The 22,834-nt window shown below is 33.3% G+C and overlaps 1 protein-coding gene across 2 annotated transcripts in view; it reads right to left on the bottom strand.

The window, feature by feature from the left end:
* Positions 1 to 17,131, bottom strand: part of edaradd (EDAR-associated death domain) — a 40,415-nt gene extending 23,284 nt beyond the window's left edge. For both annotated transcript variants that reach the window (XM_026911446.3, XM_026911448.3), the window contains exon 1: positions 16,685 to 17,131. In XM_026911446.3, the coding sequence (XP_026767247.2) occupies positions 16,685 to 16,853 (169 nt within the window). In that variant the 5' untranslated portion in view covers positions 16,854 to 17,131. The remainder of the gene's footprint in view (positions 1 to 16,684) is intronic.
* Between the last annotated feature and the right edge of the window lie 5,703 nt (positions 17,132 to 22,834).

Below are 22,834 nucleotides of genomic sequence, written 5' to 3'. Positions count from 1 at the left end.
CTTTTACACTTACACACTTATCACTTACACACTTATCACTTTTACACTTACACACTTACACACTTATCACTTGCACACTTATCACTTACACACTTATCACTTACACACTTATCACTTTTACACTTACACACTTATCACTTACACACTTATCACTTACACACTTACACACTTATCACTTTTACACTTATCACTTACACACTCATCACTTATCACTTACACACTTATCACTTACGCACTTATCACTTACACACTTATCACTTATGCACTTATCACTTACACACTTATCACTTATACAGTTATCACTTACACACTTACACACTTATCACTTACACACTTACACACTCATCACTTATCACTTACACACTTACACACTTACACACTCATCACTTATCACTTACACACTTACACACTTATCACTTACACACTTATCACTTATCACTTTTACACTTATCACTTACACACTTATCACTTATCACTTACACACTTATCACTTATCACTTTTACACTTATCACTTACACACTTATCACTTACACACTTATCACTTATCACTTACACACTTATCACTTATACACTTATCACTTACACACTTATCACTTACACACTTATCACTTATACACTTATCACTTACACACTTATCACTTATACACTTATCACTTACACACTTATCACTTTTACACTTTACACTTATCACTTACACACTTATACACTTATCACTTTTACACTTATCACTTACACACTTATCACTTACACACTTATCACTTATCACTTACACACTTATCACTTATCACTTATACACTTACACACTTATCACTTACACACTTACACACTTATCACTTACACACTTATCACTTATCACTTACACACTTATCACTTTTACACTTATCACTTACACACTTATCACTTACACACTTATCACTTATCACTTATACACTTACACACTTATCACTTTTACACTTATCACTTACACACTTATCACTTATACACTTACACACTTATCACTTACACACTTACACACTTATCACTTACACACATCACTTTTACACTTATCACTTATACACTTATCACTTTTACACTTATACACTTATCACTTACACACTTATCACTTATACACTTACACACTTACACACTTATCACTTTTACACTTATCACTTACACACTTATCACTTACACACTTACACACTTATCACTTACACACTTATCACTTATACACTTATCACTTACACACTTACCACTTGCACACTTATCACTTATACACTTATCACTTACACACTTATCACTTACACACTTACACACTTATCACTTACACACTTATCACTTATACACTTATCACTTACACACTTATCACTTATCACTTACACACTTATCACTTATACACTTACACACTTATCACTTATACACTTATCACTTACACACTTATAACTTACACACTTATCACTTACACACTTATCACTTACACACTTATCACTTTTACACTTATCACTTTTACACTTATAACTTACACACTTATCACTTACACGCTTATCACTTACACGCTTATCACTTATACACTTACACACTTATACACTTACACACTTATCACTTACACACTTATCACTTACACACTTATCACTTACACACTTATCACTTACGCACTTATCACTTACACACTTATCACTTATACACTTACACACTTATCACTTACACACTTATCACTTACGCACTTATCACTTACACACTTATCACTTATACACTTATCACTTACACACTTATCACTTATACACTTACACACTTATCACTTACACACTTATCACTTATACACTTATCACTTACACACTTATCACTTATACACTTATCACTTACACACTTATCACTTATACACTTACACACTTATCACTTACACACTTATCACTTATACACTTATCACTTACGCACTTATCACTTACACACTTACACACTTATCACTTATCACTTATCACTTATACACTTATCACTTATCACTTACACACTTATCACTTATACACTTATCACTTACGCACTTATCACTTATACACTTATCACTTACACACATCACTTACGCACTTATCACTTACGCACTTATCACTTACACACTTATCACTTATGCACTTATCACTTACACACTTATCACTTATACAGTTATCACTTACACACTTACACACTTATCACTTACACACTTATACACTTATCACTTACACACTTATCACTTACGCACTTTTCACTTATACACTTATCACTTACGCACTTATCACTTACGCACTTTTCACTTATACACTTACGCACTTATCACTTATACACTTATCACTTACGCACTTATCACTTATACACTTATCACTTACGCACTTATCACTTATAGACTTATCACTTACACACTTATCACTTACACACTTATCACTTACACACTTATCACTTACACACATACACTTATCACTTACACACTTTTACACTTATCACTTATCACTTACACACTTATCACTTATACACTTATCACTTACGCACTTATCACTTACGCACTTATCACTTATACACTTATACACTTATACACTTATCACTTACGCACTTATCACTTATGCGCTTATCACTTATGCACTTATCACTTACGCACTTATCACTTATACACTTATACACTTATCATTTACGCACTTATCACTTATACACTTATCACTTATACACTTATCACTTACGCACTTATCACGTATGCACTTATCACTTATACACGTATCACTTACGCACTTATCACTTACGGACTTATCACTTACACACTTACACACTTATCACTTACGCACTTATCACTTACACACTTATACACTTATCACTTACACACTTTTACACTTATCACTTATACACTTACACACTTATCACTTACACACTTATCACTTACGCACTTATCACTTATCACTTTTACACTTATCACTTACACACTTATCACTTATACACTTATCACTTTTACACTTATCACTTACACACTTATCACTTACACACTAATCACTTTTACACTTATCACTTACACACTTATCACTTACACACTTATCACTTATCACTTACACACTTATCACTTATACACTTATCACTTACACACTTATCACTTACACACTTACACACTTATCACTTATACACTTATCACTTACACACTTATCACTTTTACACTTATCACTTACACACTTATCACTTACACACTTATCACTTTTACACTTATCACTTACACACTTATCACTTACACACTTACACACATCACTTATACACTTATCACTTACACACTTATCACTTATACACTTATCACTTATACACTTATCACTTTTACACTTATCACTTACACACTTATCACTTACACACTAATCACTTTTACACTTATCACTTACACACTTATCACTTACACACTTATCACTTATCACTTACACACTTATCACTTTTACACTTATCACTTACACACTTATCACTTACACACTTACACACTTATCACTTATACACTTATCACTTACACACTTATCACTTTTACACTTATCACTTACACACTTATCACTTACACACTTATCACTTTTACACTTATCACTTACACACTTATCACTTACACACTTACACACATCACTTATACACTTATCACTTACACACTTATCACTTATACACTTATCACTTACACACTTATCACTTTTACACTTATCACTTACACACTTATCACTTATCACTTACACACTTATCACTTATACACTTATCACTTACACACTTATCACTTTTACACTTATCACTTACACACTTATCACTTACACACTTATCACTTTTACACTTATCACTTTTACACTTATCACTTACACACTTATCACTTACACACTTACACACTTATCACTTACACACTTATCACTTTTACACTTATCACTTACACACTTATCACTTACACACTTATACACTTATCACTTACACACTTATCACTTATCACTTATACACTTATCACTTACACACTTATCACTTACACACTTATCACTTATCACTTTTACACTTACACACTTATCACTTACACACTTATCACTTCCACACTTACACACTTACACACTTACACACTTATCACTTACACACTTACACACTCATCACTTATCACTTACACACTTACACACTTACACACTCATCACTTATCACTTACACACTCATCACTTATCACTTACACACTCATCACTTATACACTTATATACTTACACACTTATCACTTATACACTTACACACTTATATACTTACACACTTATCACTTACACACTTATCACTTTTACACTTACACACTTATCACTTACACACTTATCACTTTTACACTTACACACTTACACACTTATCACTTGCACACTTATCACTTACACACTTATCACTTACACACTTATCACTTTTACACTTACACACTTATCACTTACACACTTATCACTTACACACTTACACACTTATCACTTTTACACTTATCACTTACACACTCATCACTTATCACTTACACACTTATCACTTACGCACTTATCACTTACACACTTATCACTTATGCACTTATCACTTACACACTTATCACTTATACAGTTATCACTTACACACTTACACACTTATCACTTACACACTTACACACTCATCACTTATCACTTACACACTTACACACTTACACACTCATCACTTATCACTTACACACTTACACACTTATCACTTACACACTTATCACTTACACACTTATCACTTATCACTTTTACACTTATCACTTACACACTTATCACTTATCACTTACACACTTATCACTTATCACTTTTACACTTATCACTTACACACTTATCACTTACACACTTATCACTTATCACTTACACACTTATCACTTATCACTTATACACTTATCACTTACACACTTATCACTTACACACTTATCACTTACACACTTATCACTTTTACACTTTACACTTATCACTTACACACTTATACACTTATCACTTTTACACTTATCACTTACACACTTATCACTTACACACTTATCACTTATCACTTATACACTTATCACTTATCACTTATACACTTACACACTTATCACTTACACACTTACACACTTATCACTTACACACTTATCACTTATCACTTACACACTTATCACTTTTACACTTATCACTTACACACTTATCACTTACACACTTATCACTTATACACTTACACACTTATCACTTATCACTTACACACTTATCACTTTTACACTTATCACTTACACACTTATCACTTATACACTTACACACTTATCACTTACACACTTACACACTTATCACTTACACACTTATCACTTTTACACTTATCACTTATACACTTATCACTTTTACACTTATACACTTATCACTTACACACTTATCACTTATACACTTACACACTTATCACTTTTACACTTATCACTTACACACTTATCACTTACACACTTACACACTTATCACTTACACACTTATCACTTATACACTTATCACTTACACACTTATCACTTACACACTTATCACTTACACACTTACCACTTGCACACTTATCACTTATACACTTATCACTTACACACTTATCACTTACACACTTACACACTTATCACTTACACACTTATCACTTATACACTTATCACTTACACACTTATCACTTATCACTTACACACTTATCACTTATACACTTACACACTTATCACTTATACACTTATCACTTACACACTTATAACTTACACACTTATCACTTACACACTTATCACTTACACACTTATCACTTACACACTTATCACTTTTACACTTATCACTTTTACACTTATAACTTACACACTTATCACTTACACGCTTATCACTTACACGCTTATCACTTATACACTTACACACTTATCACTTATACACTTATCACTTACACACTTATCACTTACACGCTTATCACTTATACACTTATCACTTATACACTTATAACTTACACACTTATCACTTACACGCTTATCACTTACACGCTTATCACTTACACGCTTATAACTTACACACTTACACACTTATCACTTACACACTTATCACTTACACGCTTATCACTTATACACTTATCACTTATACACTTATAACTTACACACTTATCACTTACACACTTATCACTTACACACTTATCACTTACACGCTTATCACTTATACACTTATCACTTTTACACTTATAACTTACACACTTATCACTTACACGCTTATCACTTACACGCTTATCACTTACACGCTTATAACTTACACACTTACACACTTATCACTTATACACTTATCACTTATACACTTATCACTTACACACTTATCACTTATACACTTATCACTTACACACTTACACACTTATCACTTATACACTTATCACTTACACACTTATCACTTACACACTTATCACTTATACACTTATCACTTACACACTTATCACTTATCACTTTTACACTTACACACTTATCACTTATACACTTATCACTTACACACTTATCACTTACACACTTATCACTTATACACTTATCACTTACACACTTATCACTTATACACTTATCACTTACACACTTATCACTTACACACTTACACACTTATCACTTACACACTTATCACTTACACACTTACACACTTACACACTTATCACTTACACACTTATCACTTACACACTTACACACTCATCACTTATCACTTACACACTTACACACTTATCACTTACACACTTATCACTTACACACTTACACACTTATCACTTACACACTTATCACTTACACACTTACACACTTATCACTTACACACTTATCACTTATCACTTACACACTTATCACTTATACACTTATCACTTTTACACTTATCACTTACACACTTACACACTTATCACTTACACACTTATCACTTATCACTTACACACATCACTTATACACTTACACACTTATCACTTACACACTTATACACTTATCACTTACACACTTATCACTTACACACTTACACACTTACACACTTATCACTTACACACTTATCACTTTTACACTTATCACTTACACACTTATCACTTACACACTTACACACTTATCACTTACACACTTATCACTTATACACTTATCACTTACACACTTATCACTTATACACTTATCACTTACGCACTTATCACGTATGCACTTATCACTTATACACGTATCACTTACGCACTTATCACTTACGGACTTATCACTTACACACTTACACACTTATCACTTACGCACTTATCACTTACACACTTATACACTTATCACTTACACACTTTTACACTTATCACTTATACACTTACACACTTATCACTTACACACTTATCACTTACGCACTTATCACTTATCACTTTTACACTTATCACTTACACACTTATCACTTATACACTTATCACTTTTACACTTATCACTTACACACTTATCACTTACACACTAATCACTTTTACACTTATCACTTACACACTTATCACTTACACACTTATCACTTATCACTTACACACTTATCACTTATACACTTATCACTTACACACTTATCACTTTTACACTTATCACTTACACACTTATCACTTACACACTTACACACTTATCACTTATACACTTATCACTTACACACTTATCACTTTTACACTTATCACTTACACACTTATCACTTACACACTTATCACTTTTACACTTATCACTTACACACTTATCACTTACACACTTACACACATCACTTATACACTTATCACTTACACACTTATCACTTATACACTTATCACTTACACACTTATCACTTTTACACTTATCACTTACACACTTATCACTTATCACTTACACACTTATCACTTATACACTTATCACTTACACACTTATCACTTTTACACTTATCACTTACACACTTATCACTTACACACTTATCACTTACACACTTACACACTTATCACTTTTACACTTATCACTTTTACACTTATCACTTACACACTTATCACTTTTACACTTATCACTTACACACTTATCACTTACACACTTACACACTTATCACTTTTACACTTATCACTTACACACTTATCACTTACACACTTACACACTTATCACTTACACACTTATCACTTACACACTTATACACTTATCACTTACACACTTATCACTTATCACTTATACACTTACACACTTATCACTTGCACACTTATACACTTATCACTTACACACTTATCACTTATACACTTATCACTTACACACTTATCACTTATCACTTTTACACTTACACACTTACACACTTATCACTTACACACTTATCACTTACACACTTACACACTTACACACTTACACACTTATCACTTACACACTTATCACTTACACACTCATCACTTATCACTTACACACTTACACACTTACACACTCATCACTTATCACTTACACACTCATCACTTATCACTTACACACTCATCACTTATACACTTATATACTTACACACTTATCACTTATACACTTACACACTTATATACTTACACACTTATCACTTACACACTTATCACTTTTACACTTACACACTTATCACTTACACACTTATCACTTTTACACTTACACACTTACACACTTATCACTTGCACACTTATCACTTACACACTTATCACTTACACACTTATCACTTTTACACTTACACACTTATCACTTACACACTTATCACTTACACACTTACACACTTATCACTTTTACACTTATCACTTACACACTCATCACTTATCACTTACACACTTATCACTTACGCACTTATCACTTACACACTTATCACTTATGCACTTATCACTTACACACTTATCACTTATACAGTTATCACTTACACACTTACACACTTATCACTTACACACTTACACACTCATCACTTATCACTTACACACTTACACACTCATCACTTATCACTTACACACTTACACACTTATCACTTACACACTTACACACTTATCACTTACACACTTACACACTTATCACTTACACACTTATCACTTACACACTTATCACTTATCACTTTTACACTTATCACTTACACACTTATCACTTACACACTTATACACTTATCACTTACACACTTATCACTTATCACTTACACACTTATCACTTATCACTTTTACACTTATCACTTACACACTTATCACTTACACACTTATCACTTATCACTTACACACTTATCACTTATCACTTACACACTTATCACTTATCACTTTTACACTTATCACTTACACACTTATCACTTACACACTTATCACTTATCACTTACACACTTATCACTTACACACTTATCACTTTTACACTTTACACTTATCACTTACACACTTATACACTTATCACTTTTACACTTATCACTTACACACTTATCACTTACACACTTATCACTTATCACTTATACACTTATCACTTATCACTTATACACTTACACACTTATCACTTACACACTTACACACTTATCACTTACACACTTATCACTTATCACTTACACACTTATCACTTTTACACTTATCACTTACACACTTATCACTTACACACTTATCACTTATCACTTATACACTTACACACTTATCACTTATCACTTATCACTTACACACTTATCACTTTTACACTTATCACTTACACACTTATCACTTATACACTTACACACTTATCACTTACACACTTACACACTTATCACTTACACACTTATCACTTTTACACTTATCACTTATACACTTATCACTTTTACACTTATACACTTATCACTTACACACTTATCACTTATACACTTACACACTTATCACTTTTACACTTATCACTTACACACTTATCACTTACACACTTACACACTTATCACTTACACACTTATCACTTATACACTTATCACTTACACACTTATCACTTATACACTTATCACTTATCACTTACACACTTATCACTTTTACACTTATCACTTACACACTTATCACTTACACACTTACACACTTATCACTTACACACTTATCACTTATCACTTACACACTTATACACTTACACACTTATCACTTACACACTTATCACTTATACACTTATCACTTACACACTTATCACTTACACACTTATCACTTACACACTTACACACTTATCACTTACACACTTATCACTTATCACTTACACACTTATACACTTACACACTTATCACTTACACACTTATCACTTATACACTTATCACTTACACACTTATCACTTACACACTTATACACTTACACACTTATCACTTACACACTTATCACTTATACACTTATCACTTACACACTTATCACTTACACACTTACACACTTATCACTTACACACTTATCACTTATACACTTATCACTTACACACTTATCACTTATCACTTACACACTTATCACTTATACACTTACACACTTATCACTTATACACTTATCACTTACACACTTATAACTTACACACTTATCACTTACACACTTATCACTTACACACTTATCACTTTTACACTTATCACTTTTACACTTATAACTTACACACTTATCACTTACACGCTTATCACTTACACGCTTATCACTTATACACTTACACACTTATCACTTATACACTTATCACTTACACGCTTATCACTTATACACTTATCACTTTTACACTTATAACTTACACACTTATCACTTACACGCTTATCACTTACACGCTTATAACTTACACACTTACACACTTATCACTTATACACTTATCACTTATACACTTATCACTTACACACTTATCACTTATACACTTATCACTTACACACTTACACACTTATCACTTATACACTTATCACTTACACACTTATCACTTATACACTTATCACTTACACACTTATCACTTATCACTTTTACACTTACACACTTATCACTTATACACTTATCACTTACACACTTATCACTTACACACTTATCACTTATACACTTATCACTTACACACTTATCACTTATACACTTATCACTTACACACTTATCACTTACACACTTACACACTTATCACTTACACACTTATCACTTACACACTTACACACTTATCACTTACACACTTATCACTTACACACTTACACACTCATCACTTATCACTTACACACTTACACACTTACACACTTATCACTTACACACTTATCACTTACACACTTACACACTCATCACTTATCACTTACACACTTACACACTTACACACTTATCACTTACACACTTATCACTTACACACTTACACACTTATCACTTACACACTTATCACTTACACACTTACACACTTATCACTTACACACTTATCACTTATCACTTACACACTTATCACTTATACACTTATCACTTTTACACTTATCACTTACACACTTACACACTTATCACTTACACACTTATCACTTATCACTTACACACATCACTTATACACTTACACACTTATCACTTACACACTTATACACTTATCACTTACACACTTATCACTTACACACTTATCACTTTTACACTTACACACTTATCACTTACACACTTATCACTTTTACACTTATCACTTACACACTTATCACTTACACACTTACACACTTATCACTTACACACTTATCACTTATACACTTATCACTTACACACTTATCACTTACACACTTACACACTTATCACTTACACACTTATCACTTATACACTTATCACTTACACACTTATCACTTCCACACTTATCACTTCCACACTTACACACTTATCACTTACACACTTACACACTTATCACTTACACACTTATCACTTACACACTTATCACTTACACACTTATCACTTACACACTTACACACTTATCACTTACACACTTATCACTTATACACTTATCACTTACACACTTATCACTTCCACACTTACACACTTATCACTTACACACTTACACACTTATCACTTTTACACTTATCACTTGCACACTTATCACTTATACACTTATCACTTACACACTTATCACTTGCACACTTATCACTTACACACTTACACACTTATCACTTGCACACTTATCACTTACACACTTACACACTTATCACTTACACACTTATCACTTACACACTTACCACTTGCACACTTATCACTTATACACTTATCACTTACACACTTATCACTTACACACTTACACACTTATCACTTACACACTTACACACTTATCACTTACACACTTATCACTTATACACTTATCACTTACACACTTATCACTTATCACTTACACACTTATCACTTATACACTTACACACTTATCACTTATACACTTATCACTTACACACTTATCACTTACACACTTATCACTTACACACTTATCACTTTTACACTTATAACTTACACACTTATCACTTACACGCTTATCACTTATACACTTACACACTTATCACTTATACACTTATCACTTACACACTTATCACTTTTACACTTATCACTTTTACACTTATAACTTACACACTTATCACTTACACGCTTATCACTTACACGCTTATCACTTACACACTTACACACTTATCACTTATACACTTATCACTTACACACTTATCACTTATACGCTTATCACTTACACACTTATCACTTTTACACTTATCACTTTTACACTTATAACTTACACACTTATCACTTACACGCTTATCACTTACACGCTTATCACTTACACACTTACACACTTATCACTTATACACTTATCACTTACACACTTATCACTTATACGCTTATCACTTACATGCTTATCACTTACACACTTATCACTTACACGCTTATCACTTATACGCTTATCACTTTTACACTTATAACTTACACACTTATCACTTACACGCTTATCACTTACACGCTTATAACTTACACGCTTATCACTTACACACTTATCACTTACACACTTATCACTTACACACTTACACACTTATCACTTATACACTTATCACTTACACACTTATCACTTATCACTTTTACACTTACACACTTATCACTTATACACTTATCACTTACACACTTATCACTTACACACTTACACACTTATCACTTACACACTTATCACTTATACACTTATCACTTACACACTTATCACTTACACACTTATCACTTACACACTTATCACTTACACACTTACACACTTATCACTTACACACTTATCACTTACACACTTACACACTTACACACTTATCACTTACACACTTATCACTTACACACTCATCACTTATCACTTACACACTTACACACTTACACACTTATCACTTACACACTTATCACTTACACACTTACACACTTATCACTTTTACACTTATCACTTACACACTTATCACTTACACACTTACACACTTATCACTTACACACTTATCACTTATCACTTACACACTTATCACTTATACACTTATCACTTACACACTTACACACTTATCACTTACACACTTATCACTTATCACTTACACACATCACTTATACACTTACACACTTATCACTTACACACTTATCACTTATCACTTACACACATCACTTATACACTTATCACTTACACACTTATCACTTACACACTTACACACTTACACACTTATCACTTACACACTTATCACTTTTACACTTATCACTTACACACTTATCACTTACACACTTACACACTTATCACTTACACACTTATCACTTACACACTTATCACTTACACACTTATCACTTATACACTTATCACTTACACACTTATCACTTCCACACTTACACACTTATCACTTACACACTTACACACTTATCACTTTTACACTTATCACTTGCACACTTATCACTTATACACTTATCACTTACACACTTATCACTTGCACACTTATCACTTACACACTTACACACTTATCACTTGCACACTTATCACTTACACACTTACACACTTATCACTTACACACTTATCACTTACACACTTATCACTTACACACTTACACACTTATCACTTACACACTTATCACTTACACACTTATCACTTACACACTTACACACTTATCACTTTTACACTTATCACTTACACACTTACACACTTATCACTTGCACACTTATCACTTACACACTTATCACTTACACACTTATCACTTGCACACTTATCACTTGCACACTTATCACTTACACACTTATCACTTACACACTTATCACTTATCACACTTACACACTTATCACTTACACACTTATCACTTATCACTTATCACTTACACACTTATCACTTACACACTTATCACTTATCACTTACACACTTATACACTTACACACTTATCACTTACACACTTATCACTTATCACACTTACACACTTATCACTTACACACTTATCACTTATACACTTATATACTTACACACTTATCACTTATACACTTACACACTTATATACTTACACACTTATCACTTACACACTTATCACTTTTACACTTACACACTTATCACTTACACACTTATCACTTACACACTTACACACTTATCACTTTTACACTTATCACTTACACACTTATCATTTGCACACTTATCACTTACACACTTATCACTTTTACAGTTACACACTTATCACTTACACACTTATCACTTACACACTTACACACTTATCACTTTTACACTTATCACTTACACACTTATCACTTACACACTTATCACTTACACACTTATCACTTATCACTTACACACTTATCACTTACACACTTATCACTTACACACTTATCACTTTTACACTTACACACTTACACACTTATCACTTACACACTTATCACTTATCACTTACACACTTACACACTTACACACTTATCACTTGCACACTTATCACTTACACACTTATCACTTACACACTTATCACTTATCACTTACACACTTACACACTTATCACTTTTACACTTATCACTTGCACACTTATCACTTACACACTTATCACTTACACACTTATCACTTTTACACTTATCAGTTACACACTTACACACTTATCACTTACACACTTATCACTTACACACTTACACACTTATCACTTACACACTTATCACTTACACACTTATCACTTTTACACTTATCAGTTACACACTTGCACACTTATCACTTACACACTTATCACTTACACACTTATCACTTACACACTTATCACTTATCACTTACACACTTACACACTTATCACTTTTACACTTATCACTTGCACACTTATCACTTACACACTTATCACTTTTACACTTACACACTTACACACTTATCACTTACACACTTATCACTTATCACTTATCACTTACACACTTATATACTTACACACTTATCACTTATCACACTTATCACTTTTACACTTATCACTTTTACACTTACACACTTACACACTTATCACTTACACACTTATCACTTTTACACTTACACACTTATCACTTACACACTTATCACTTACACACTTACACACTTATCACTTTTACACTTACACACTTATCACTTACACACTTATCACTTATACACTTATCACTTACACACTTATCACTTACACACTTACACACTTATCACTTTTACACTTACACACTTATCACTTACACACTTATCACTTACACACTTACACACTTATCATTTACACACTTACACACTTATCACTTTTACACTTACACACTTATCACTTACACACTTACACACTTATCATTTACACACTTACACACTTATCATTTACACACTTACACACTTATCACTTACACACTTATCACTTTTACACTTATCACTTACACACTTATACACTTATCACTTACACACTTACACACTTATCATTTACACACTTACACACTTATCACTTACACACTTATCACTTTTACACTTATCACTTACACACTTACACACTTATCACTTACACACTTACACACTTATCACTTACACACTTATACACTTATCACTTACACACTTATCACTTTTACACTTATCACTTACACACTTATCACTTACACACTTATACACTTATCACTTACACACTTATCACTTACACACTTACACACTTATCACTTACACACTTATACACTTATCACTTACACACTTATCACTTTTACACTTATCACTTACACACTTACACACTTATCACTTACACACTTACACACTTATCATTTACACACTTATACACTTATCACTTACACACTTACACACTTATCACTTACACACTTATCACTTTTACACTTATCACTTACACACTTATACACTTATCACTTACACACTTACACACTTATCATTTACACACTTACACACTTATCACTTACACACTTATCACTTTTACACTTATCACTTACACACTTACACACTTATCACTTACACACTTACACACTTATCACTTACACACTTATACACTTATCACTTACACACTTATCACTTTTACACTTATCACTTACACACTTATCACTTACACACTTATACACTTATCACTTACACACTTATCACTTACACACTTACACACTTATCACTTACACGCTTATCACTTTTACACTTATCACTTACACACTTATCACTTACACACTTATACACTTATCACTTACACACTTATCACTTACACACTTACACACTTATCACTTACACACTTATACACTTATCACTGCTGATATTTTGTGCACAAGACAAATAAACTTCAAACCTGAGAATCTGAGAATAGTATTTCTCCTGGAATAATCCTAACGCTGGCTAATGAGCTAGTACAGAGTAATCATTAGGTGTAATAAGAGTGAATAATGACTTTAAGGTGCTGTGTGCAGGCATCAGTGTGTCACTGACCTGCAGAAATCAGGTTTTAAGCGCGTGAGTGAAAAGGTGAGAGTTTAGTGACTCACCTTGCGGCTCGTGCAGCGCCTGTAAACTGCTCATCTTCATCCAGAGAGAGAGAGAGAGAGAGAGAGAGAGAGAGATCCGGTACCGAGTCCTCCACCACTCCACTCTAACCCGCACTCCAGCAGCAGGAGAACAACAACACCGGGGGCGTGAGGAGAAGAAATACTCCATCACTTCCTGTGGGCTACCGGTGAGCGCTGATTCACTGAAAGAATCGGTTCCTTTTAAACGACTCGTTTAATGTGAATCAGTCACTGAGAGTCACTTTAGTGAATCGAACTGAGGGGGTTTTAGAGTCGTTTGATTTTAGTGTTCCCAGTTTTACAAGATTTAATAATAGCACTACTACTATATAATATACATAGCAATATTACTATTAATAATATTACTATTACTAATATCACTACTACTACTACTACTAATAACAGTACTACTACTACTACTACTACTACTAATAATAATAATAACACCACTACTACTACTACTAATAACACTAATACTACTACTAATAATAATAATATTACTACTAAAATGACTACTACTACTACCAATAATAACAGTACTACTACTACTACTACTACTAATAATAATATTACTTGTACTACTAATAACACTACTAAAATTACTACCACTGCTACTACTACTACTAATAATAACACCACTACTAATAATATTACTACTAAAATTACTACTACTACCAATAATAACACCACTACTACTACTGCTGCTAATAATAATATTACTTCTGCTACTAATATTACTACTACTGATAACACTGCTACTACTAATAATATTACTGCTACTACTAAAATTACTACTACTACTACTACTACTGCTAATGATAATAATATATTACATAAACAATCAGATAAATAAATATTTAAAAAATAAAATTAAATACAAATATTTTTCGCAAACAAAATCCCAGTGATTGTGTTACAGGGTGTGAAAAATGAATTTATATTTAATTCCTAAATTCTATTATTATTATTATTATTATTATTATTATTATTATTATTATTGAATAGTTCACAAGTTGACACCAGAATGAATAGACAATAAAATAAAAACACTTTTTCATTCGCTTGTGCTTGTGAGTCGACTCGCATTTAAAGAGTCATTTGGAACAAAATGATTCGTTTGATGATGATTTGCTCATGGTTGGAATCGATTCACAAACATCAGTGAATCAAAAGGTTTTCAGGACTCAGACACAGACTCAGTCTTTATGTCTAAGTTGAAAATGTCTTTAATCACTTAGACGTTTTATTAAATCACGTGACAATTTCATCAACCTGTAAAATAAATGAAGATAAATATAAATCACTTAAATTAATTAAATTAAACTATTATTCTGCAATAGGTTGTACTTTATCATATATTGTTCCCAGAGGTGAGCTAGTTAGTTAATCTGTTTAGCTAATGTTAGGACAGATATTATTAACTTAATAATAATAATAATAATAATAATAATAATAGAATTTAAGAATTAAATATAAATTCATTTTTCACACCACACTATAACACAATCACTGGGATTTTGTTTGCGAAAAATATTTGTATTTAATTCTTTTTTTTTAAATATTTATTTATCTAAATGTTTATCTAATTTATTATTAGTAGTAGTAATTATATAATAATAATAATAATAATAATAATAATAATAATAAATGTACATAATAATATTTCTAATAATAAATTACTTTAATTTATATACTTAATATAAATAATAATTCAAAACATAAATAATACATACATAATCATAATCTTGTCATTTCTAAAATGTACCACTACTATGACTAATTATTATTATTATTATTATTATTATTATTGTTAGTATACATAGATAAATAATAATGCATAACATGATGAACTTTTAAGCATCGCATATTCTTGTGAAATCTTAGTTTTTTTTATTCTTCATCCCTGGACTTATGAATACACGCTGTTTATGCAGAATTAGTGAAAGCTGAACCTCCTGCTTGCTTTCTGTTAATGAACTCTGATTCATTCTTCTGTAATCAGCTCGTTTTAAAGTTACTGGGCTTTAACGAGCCTTAATGAACGCTGCACTGCTCCAATCTATAATCATAAAGCGTAGATGGATTTTTTTGGAGAGCTCTCTGATCATGTGCTTTTCTCTTTTCTCTTTCCTCTTTCTCTTCTCTCTCTCTCCACCAGTCTGTGCTATTAAACTCATCCATGCAGAAAGAGAACATTCATCCTCCTCCAGCTGGATAATTAGCTGTGAGCCTGAAGCTAAAGCGCCGCTGCTGTTTGAGGTGCCACACCGTGGTGTACATGATCTATAGCCCTGTACTGCTTCCTGTTCTCTTCTTCTCCTCTCTTTATGCTCCGTAAACTCCAGAAAGTGATGCAGGAGGAACCAGCGAGAGGAGAAAACAACAACAATGCAATTTAGAGCTTAATTAGCTCAGGTACTTCCTGTAGGTGATAGAAACACAAAGCGCAATAATCATCAACTGTAATCATAGCCTGCAACTGTGCAGATAGACCGAGAGAGAGAGAGAGAGAGAGAGAGAGAGAGAGAAGCGTGTAAGAGAGAAAAGAAGGAAAAATGAATGAGCTGAAGAGAAAAAGAGGGTGTAATTTAGTGGACGTCCAGCAGGAGGCGCTGTGACACTACAGAGAGAGAGAGAGAGAGAGAGAGAGAGAGAGAGAGAGAGAGAGAGAGAGAGGAGAGGGAGGAATGAAGGATTAGAAAGAGAAGAGAGAGAGAAAGCACTCTAGTGCAAATGCCAGCACTGTAATTTACACACATTCTTGTACTGTGTGTTTGTGGGGACCAGGTTTCATACACACACACACACACACACACACACACACTTCTGAGAACATAATAACAAAAAGACAAAAATAATCATTAATGAAATTAATGAAATGTAACGTTTACTCAACTAATAAAAACAATTCAGTTGGACTGGACAATGTTGAAACGTTTTCCCTTCATCTTTCGCAAACACACTTAACGAAGACGATTATACGAGGGAAAGTCGAGGATCCAATGATTCACGCTACACACTTTGTCACACACAGCACCTGAGAGATTTGCTTACGAAGCTAAAGTGGGGAAACATCTCAGGTGCCCCTTGTGGCTGAAACCGGTATGACATGCTAATTACTAGTCGATTAATTATTAGTTCCCTTTTTTACTACATTATCCTTCCACAGGAAAAACTTGTTGTTGTTGGGAGTTTTTTTGTCTAAAATTGTGAAATGATGCTGGAACTTTTTAAAAATATTTTATTATTAAAACACTGTCTGTACTGTCATTTAGATTTGATGTGACAGTTCAATGTATAAAAGATTTTTTTGTCCTGTGTATGTTCTGTATTTGTACATTTGTATATTTTGTTGTTATATGTTGTCGTAAGTTAATATATATATCCAGTACCGGTTAGTGGAGCTACTACAAAACATTCACTTTTAAAGATTCGGAGCCAGTGATGAGAAAGTTGGAGGTTTAAATCCTAAGACTTCACGGATATTTTGATCTAAAGGCTCATATATGACACTTAGTTCCAAAAAGAAAAAGTTGGAGATATTTTAGATCAGCAGTTTTAATTTGAGAACAGAGGAAAAGCAGCATGTGATTCCTCAGCATGTGGGACGTCTTCCAGATTCTCGCTAAGCTCCCGAGAGACACAAAGTCTCCAAAACTTCATCAATCCTCAAGCTGATGAACAGAAAACGGAACGTTTTTATTAGAAATAGGGCTGGCGATGTGAAAAAACATCACATCAGGTCGTTGGTATGACAAACTGCCAGCAAAGCCGTAGCTGTATTTAAAAAAAGTTTGATAATACTTTATTTAATGTTTAAAAAATTTATAAAAAAAAGTATAAATTATATAAATAACAAGGAGAACTCGATGGCAGTGGCGTGGACAGAGACGCCTCCATCACCAACACATCTGCTTACTCATGACCTCAAACATCTTTAAAATACCCTCAAACAGGAAGGAAGTGATTAAAGAAAGAGTGTTTGAGACTATTGCTGTGATCTTGACCCTGTCTGGATCAAATCCCAATGTCTAATCACTTCATCTGATAATCTGATCTGATGATAACTCCATATAAATCCTCCGAATATTCAAGCACTCGCTCTTGAGGTCTCGCGCTAGCAAGAATCTCGGTGTGGGAAAACGTGACAACGTGACGCCACCTCCACCACCTAGTGACGGAGAGATAAGAGATATATATAAATATAAACACTGAAAAGATGAAAAAGAAAATTGTAAAAATTTGAATATGCTACAGTTTTAAAGATTAAGTGCAATTTTAACATCAACATGTCAGACGGCAGGAACGGACGCAAGTGCAGGTGAGGAAGCTTTACTGATAAACCTTGAACTCAGATCCAAACTGACCGTCAAAAAATCATAATCAGGAAACACAGCGTGGATACTACACAAAGTGAGTAAGTGTGTATCTGTGTATCTCTCTGTGTGTGTGTGTGTGTGTGTGTTGAGTCCTTAAATAGTGTAGCAGTAATTGTGCACAGGTGTGTGATCAGTAAGATGGTGGTGGTTGGGTGTTGTAGTCCTCGGCGGCCATTTTGTAGGCCATGTAATGTTCTGGGAAGTGAAGTTTAAAGTTTAAGATTTGGCGCTGATGTGACACAAATCAGCTGCGTCCAGTCGGTATGTAATAAATAAATAAATAAATAAATAAATATCATTCAGTATTGCAGAAAAGCATATTGTGACACACTTGATCACGATATTACATCGTCACTGAGGATCACTGACTCAATTAGAAATGAAATTTCACTCCGATCTTACGCATCATGTCAGGATGTGGGATTTATGAGATGAAGAAAGAGTTTTTCCTCGAACGACGTGGTGATCTTCTTCCTAACATCGAGCCTCAACAACACTAACGTCACTCTCCGAGAACAAGCTTGGACACCGCTACACACTTTGTGACGACTCCATCTGAACATTTATTGAATTATCGCTTTCTAAATCAGCATTAATTCCAACTGATGTCATCTGACACCGAGACACGCCCACTTCTGTCTCAGAGACGGCGAGCTCTTGCGCCTCTACGAGCTGAAGCAGAGGTGTTGGAGTGTGAAAGTCACATTAATAACACTATTATTCACTCAGCGAGTGGGACGGCAGGAGATTTAAGCCTCATTAGCAAGCAATTAGAGAGTCGTTTACAACAGAACAGAATGAAGAGATGACAATTGAGAAGGAGCGAAGAGAGAAAAAGAGAGGGAACTATTTAATCTTGAGAGAGGGAGAGAGAGAGAGAGAGAGAGAGAGAGAGAGAGAGAATGTTCAGACTTACTTTCTAGTGCTGTTTAATATTTTTTGTGGACAGATATCACTATATATATACGAGAGTAAGAAAATCTCGGATGAACAGTAAAGCGTATTTAGAGGCCATGTTTGTTTGGGTCTGCGTCTCCGTGGCTCGACTGTGATCTCTGAGCCTGGAGCTTGTAAAGATCTGTCTCTGTTTTGTATCTCTGCCCCTGCGGAGGTGTTCTGCAAGCTCGTAATTTCTGTTTACGACCCGATAACATTCTACTTCACTTTGGTTTTTACTTTCGCTTTCCCAGTGCTCTATTTTTCTAGCTTTTCTGATTTGGTTTCTTCTAATTTGGGGTTGTTTAGCTGAGCTGGTCTGAAAGTGACTGTTAGATGGTGGTGGGTTTGTGAGTTTCAGAGTCGACAGGGGACTGGATTTAGGGCTTAGCTCTTGGGTTTTGAAGTGTGTTAGAGGAGCTTAATTTAAGATGAGGCCAGAATTTAAGAGAGTGTTTTTGAGTATGTGCGAATAAGGGATTATCTGCATAATTCAAAGTGTTCTTATTGAACTCTCAGGATGTTTGGATGAAATTCTGCAGGGATTCTGTGAGCTGTTTGTGCCATCTAGAGTCGTTGGCCTGCGAGACTGAGACCCGAACTTCTCATCACAGAGCGATAGGAATAAAAACACTGTCAAAGATTTTACACGGAATTGTAACGGGGACGTCTACTTGCGTAAATTTTCCTTTAATAGCACAGAAAGCATATTTTAAATTAATTTTAAATACTTGACTTAACATTTTATTTTGTGCATTTTTGCCATTTTCTGCAGGTGACACTTAACACATTCTTAATTAAAAGTTTATTATAA

Source organism: Pangasianodon hypophthalmus, chromosome 10 (assembly GCF_027358585.1).
Source record: "Pangasianodon hypophthalmus isolate fPanHyp1 chromosome 10, fPanHyp1.pri, whole genome shotgun sequence".
NCBI classification, from domain to species: Eukaryota; Metazoa; Chordata; class Actinopteri; order Siluriformes; family Pangasiidae; genus Pangasianodon; species Pangasianodon hypophthalmus.
Note: the sequence above shows the minus strand (reverse complement) of the source record. Positions and strands in the feature narration are given on the sequence as shown.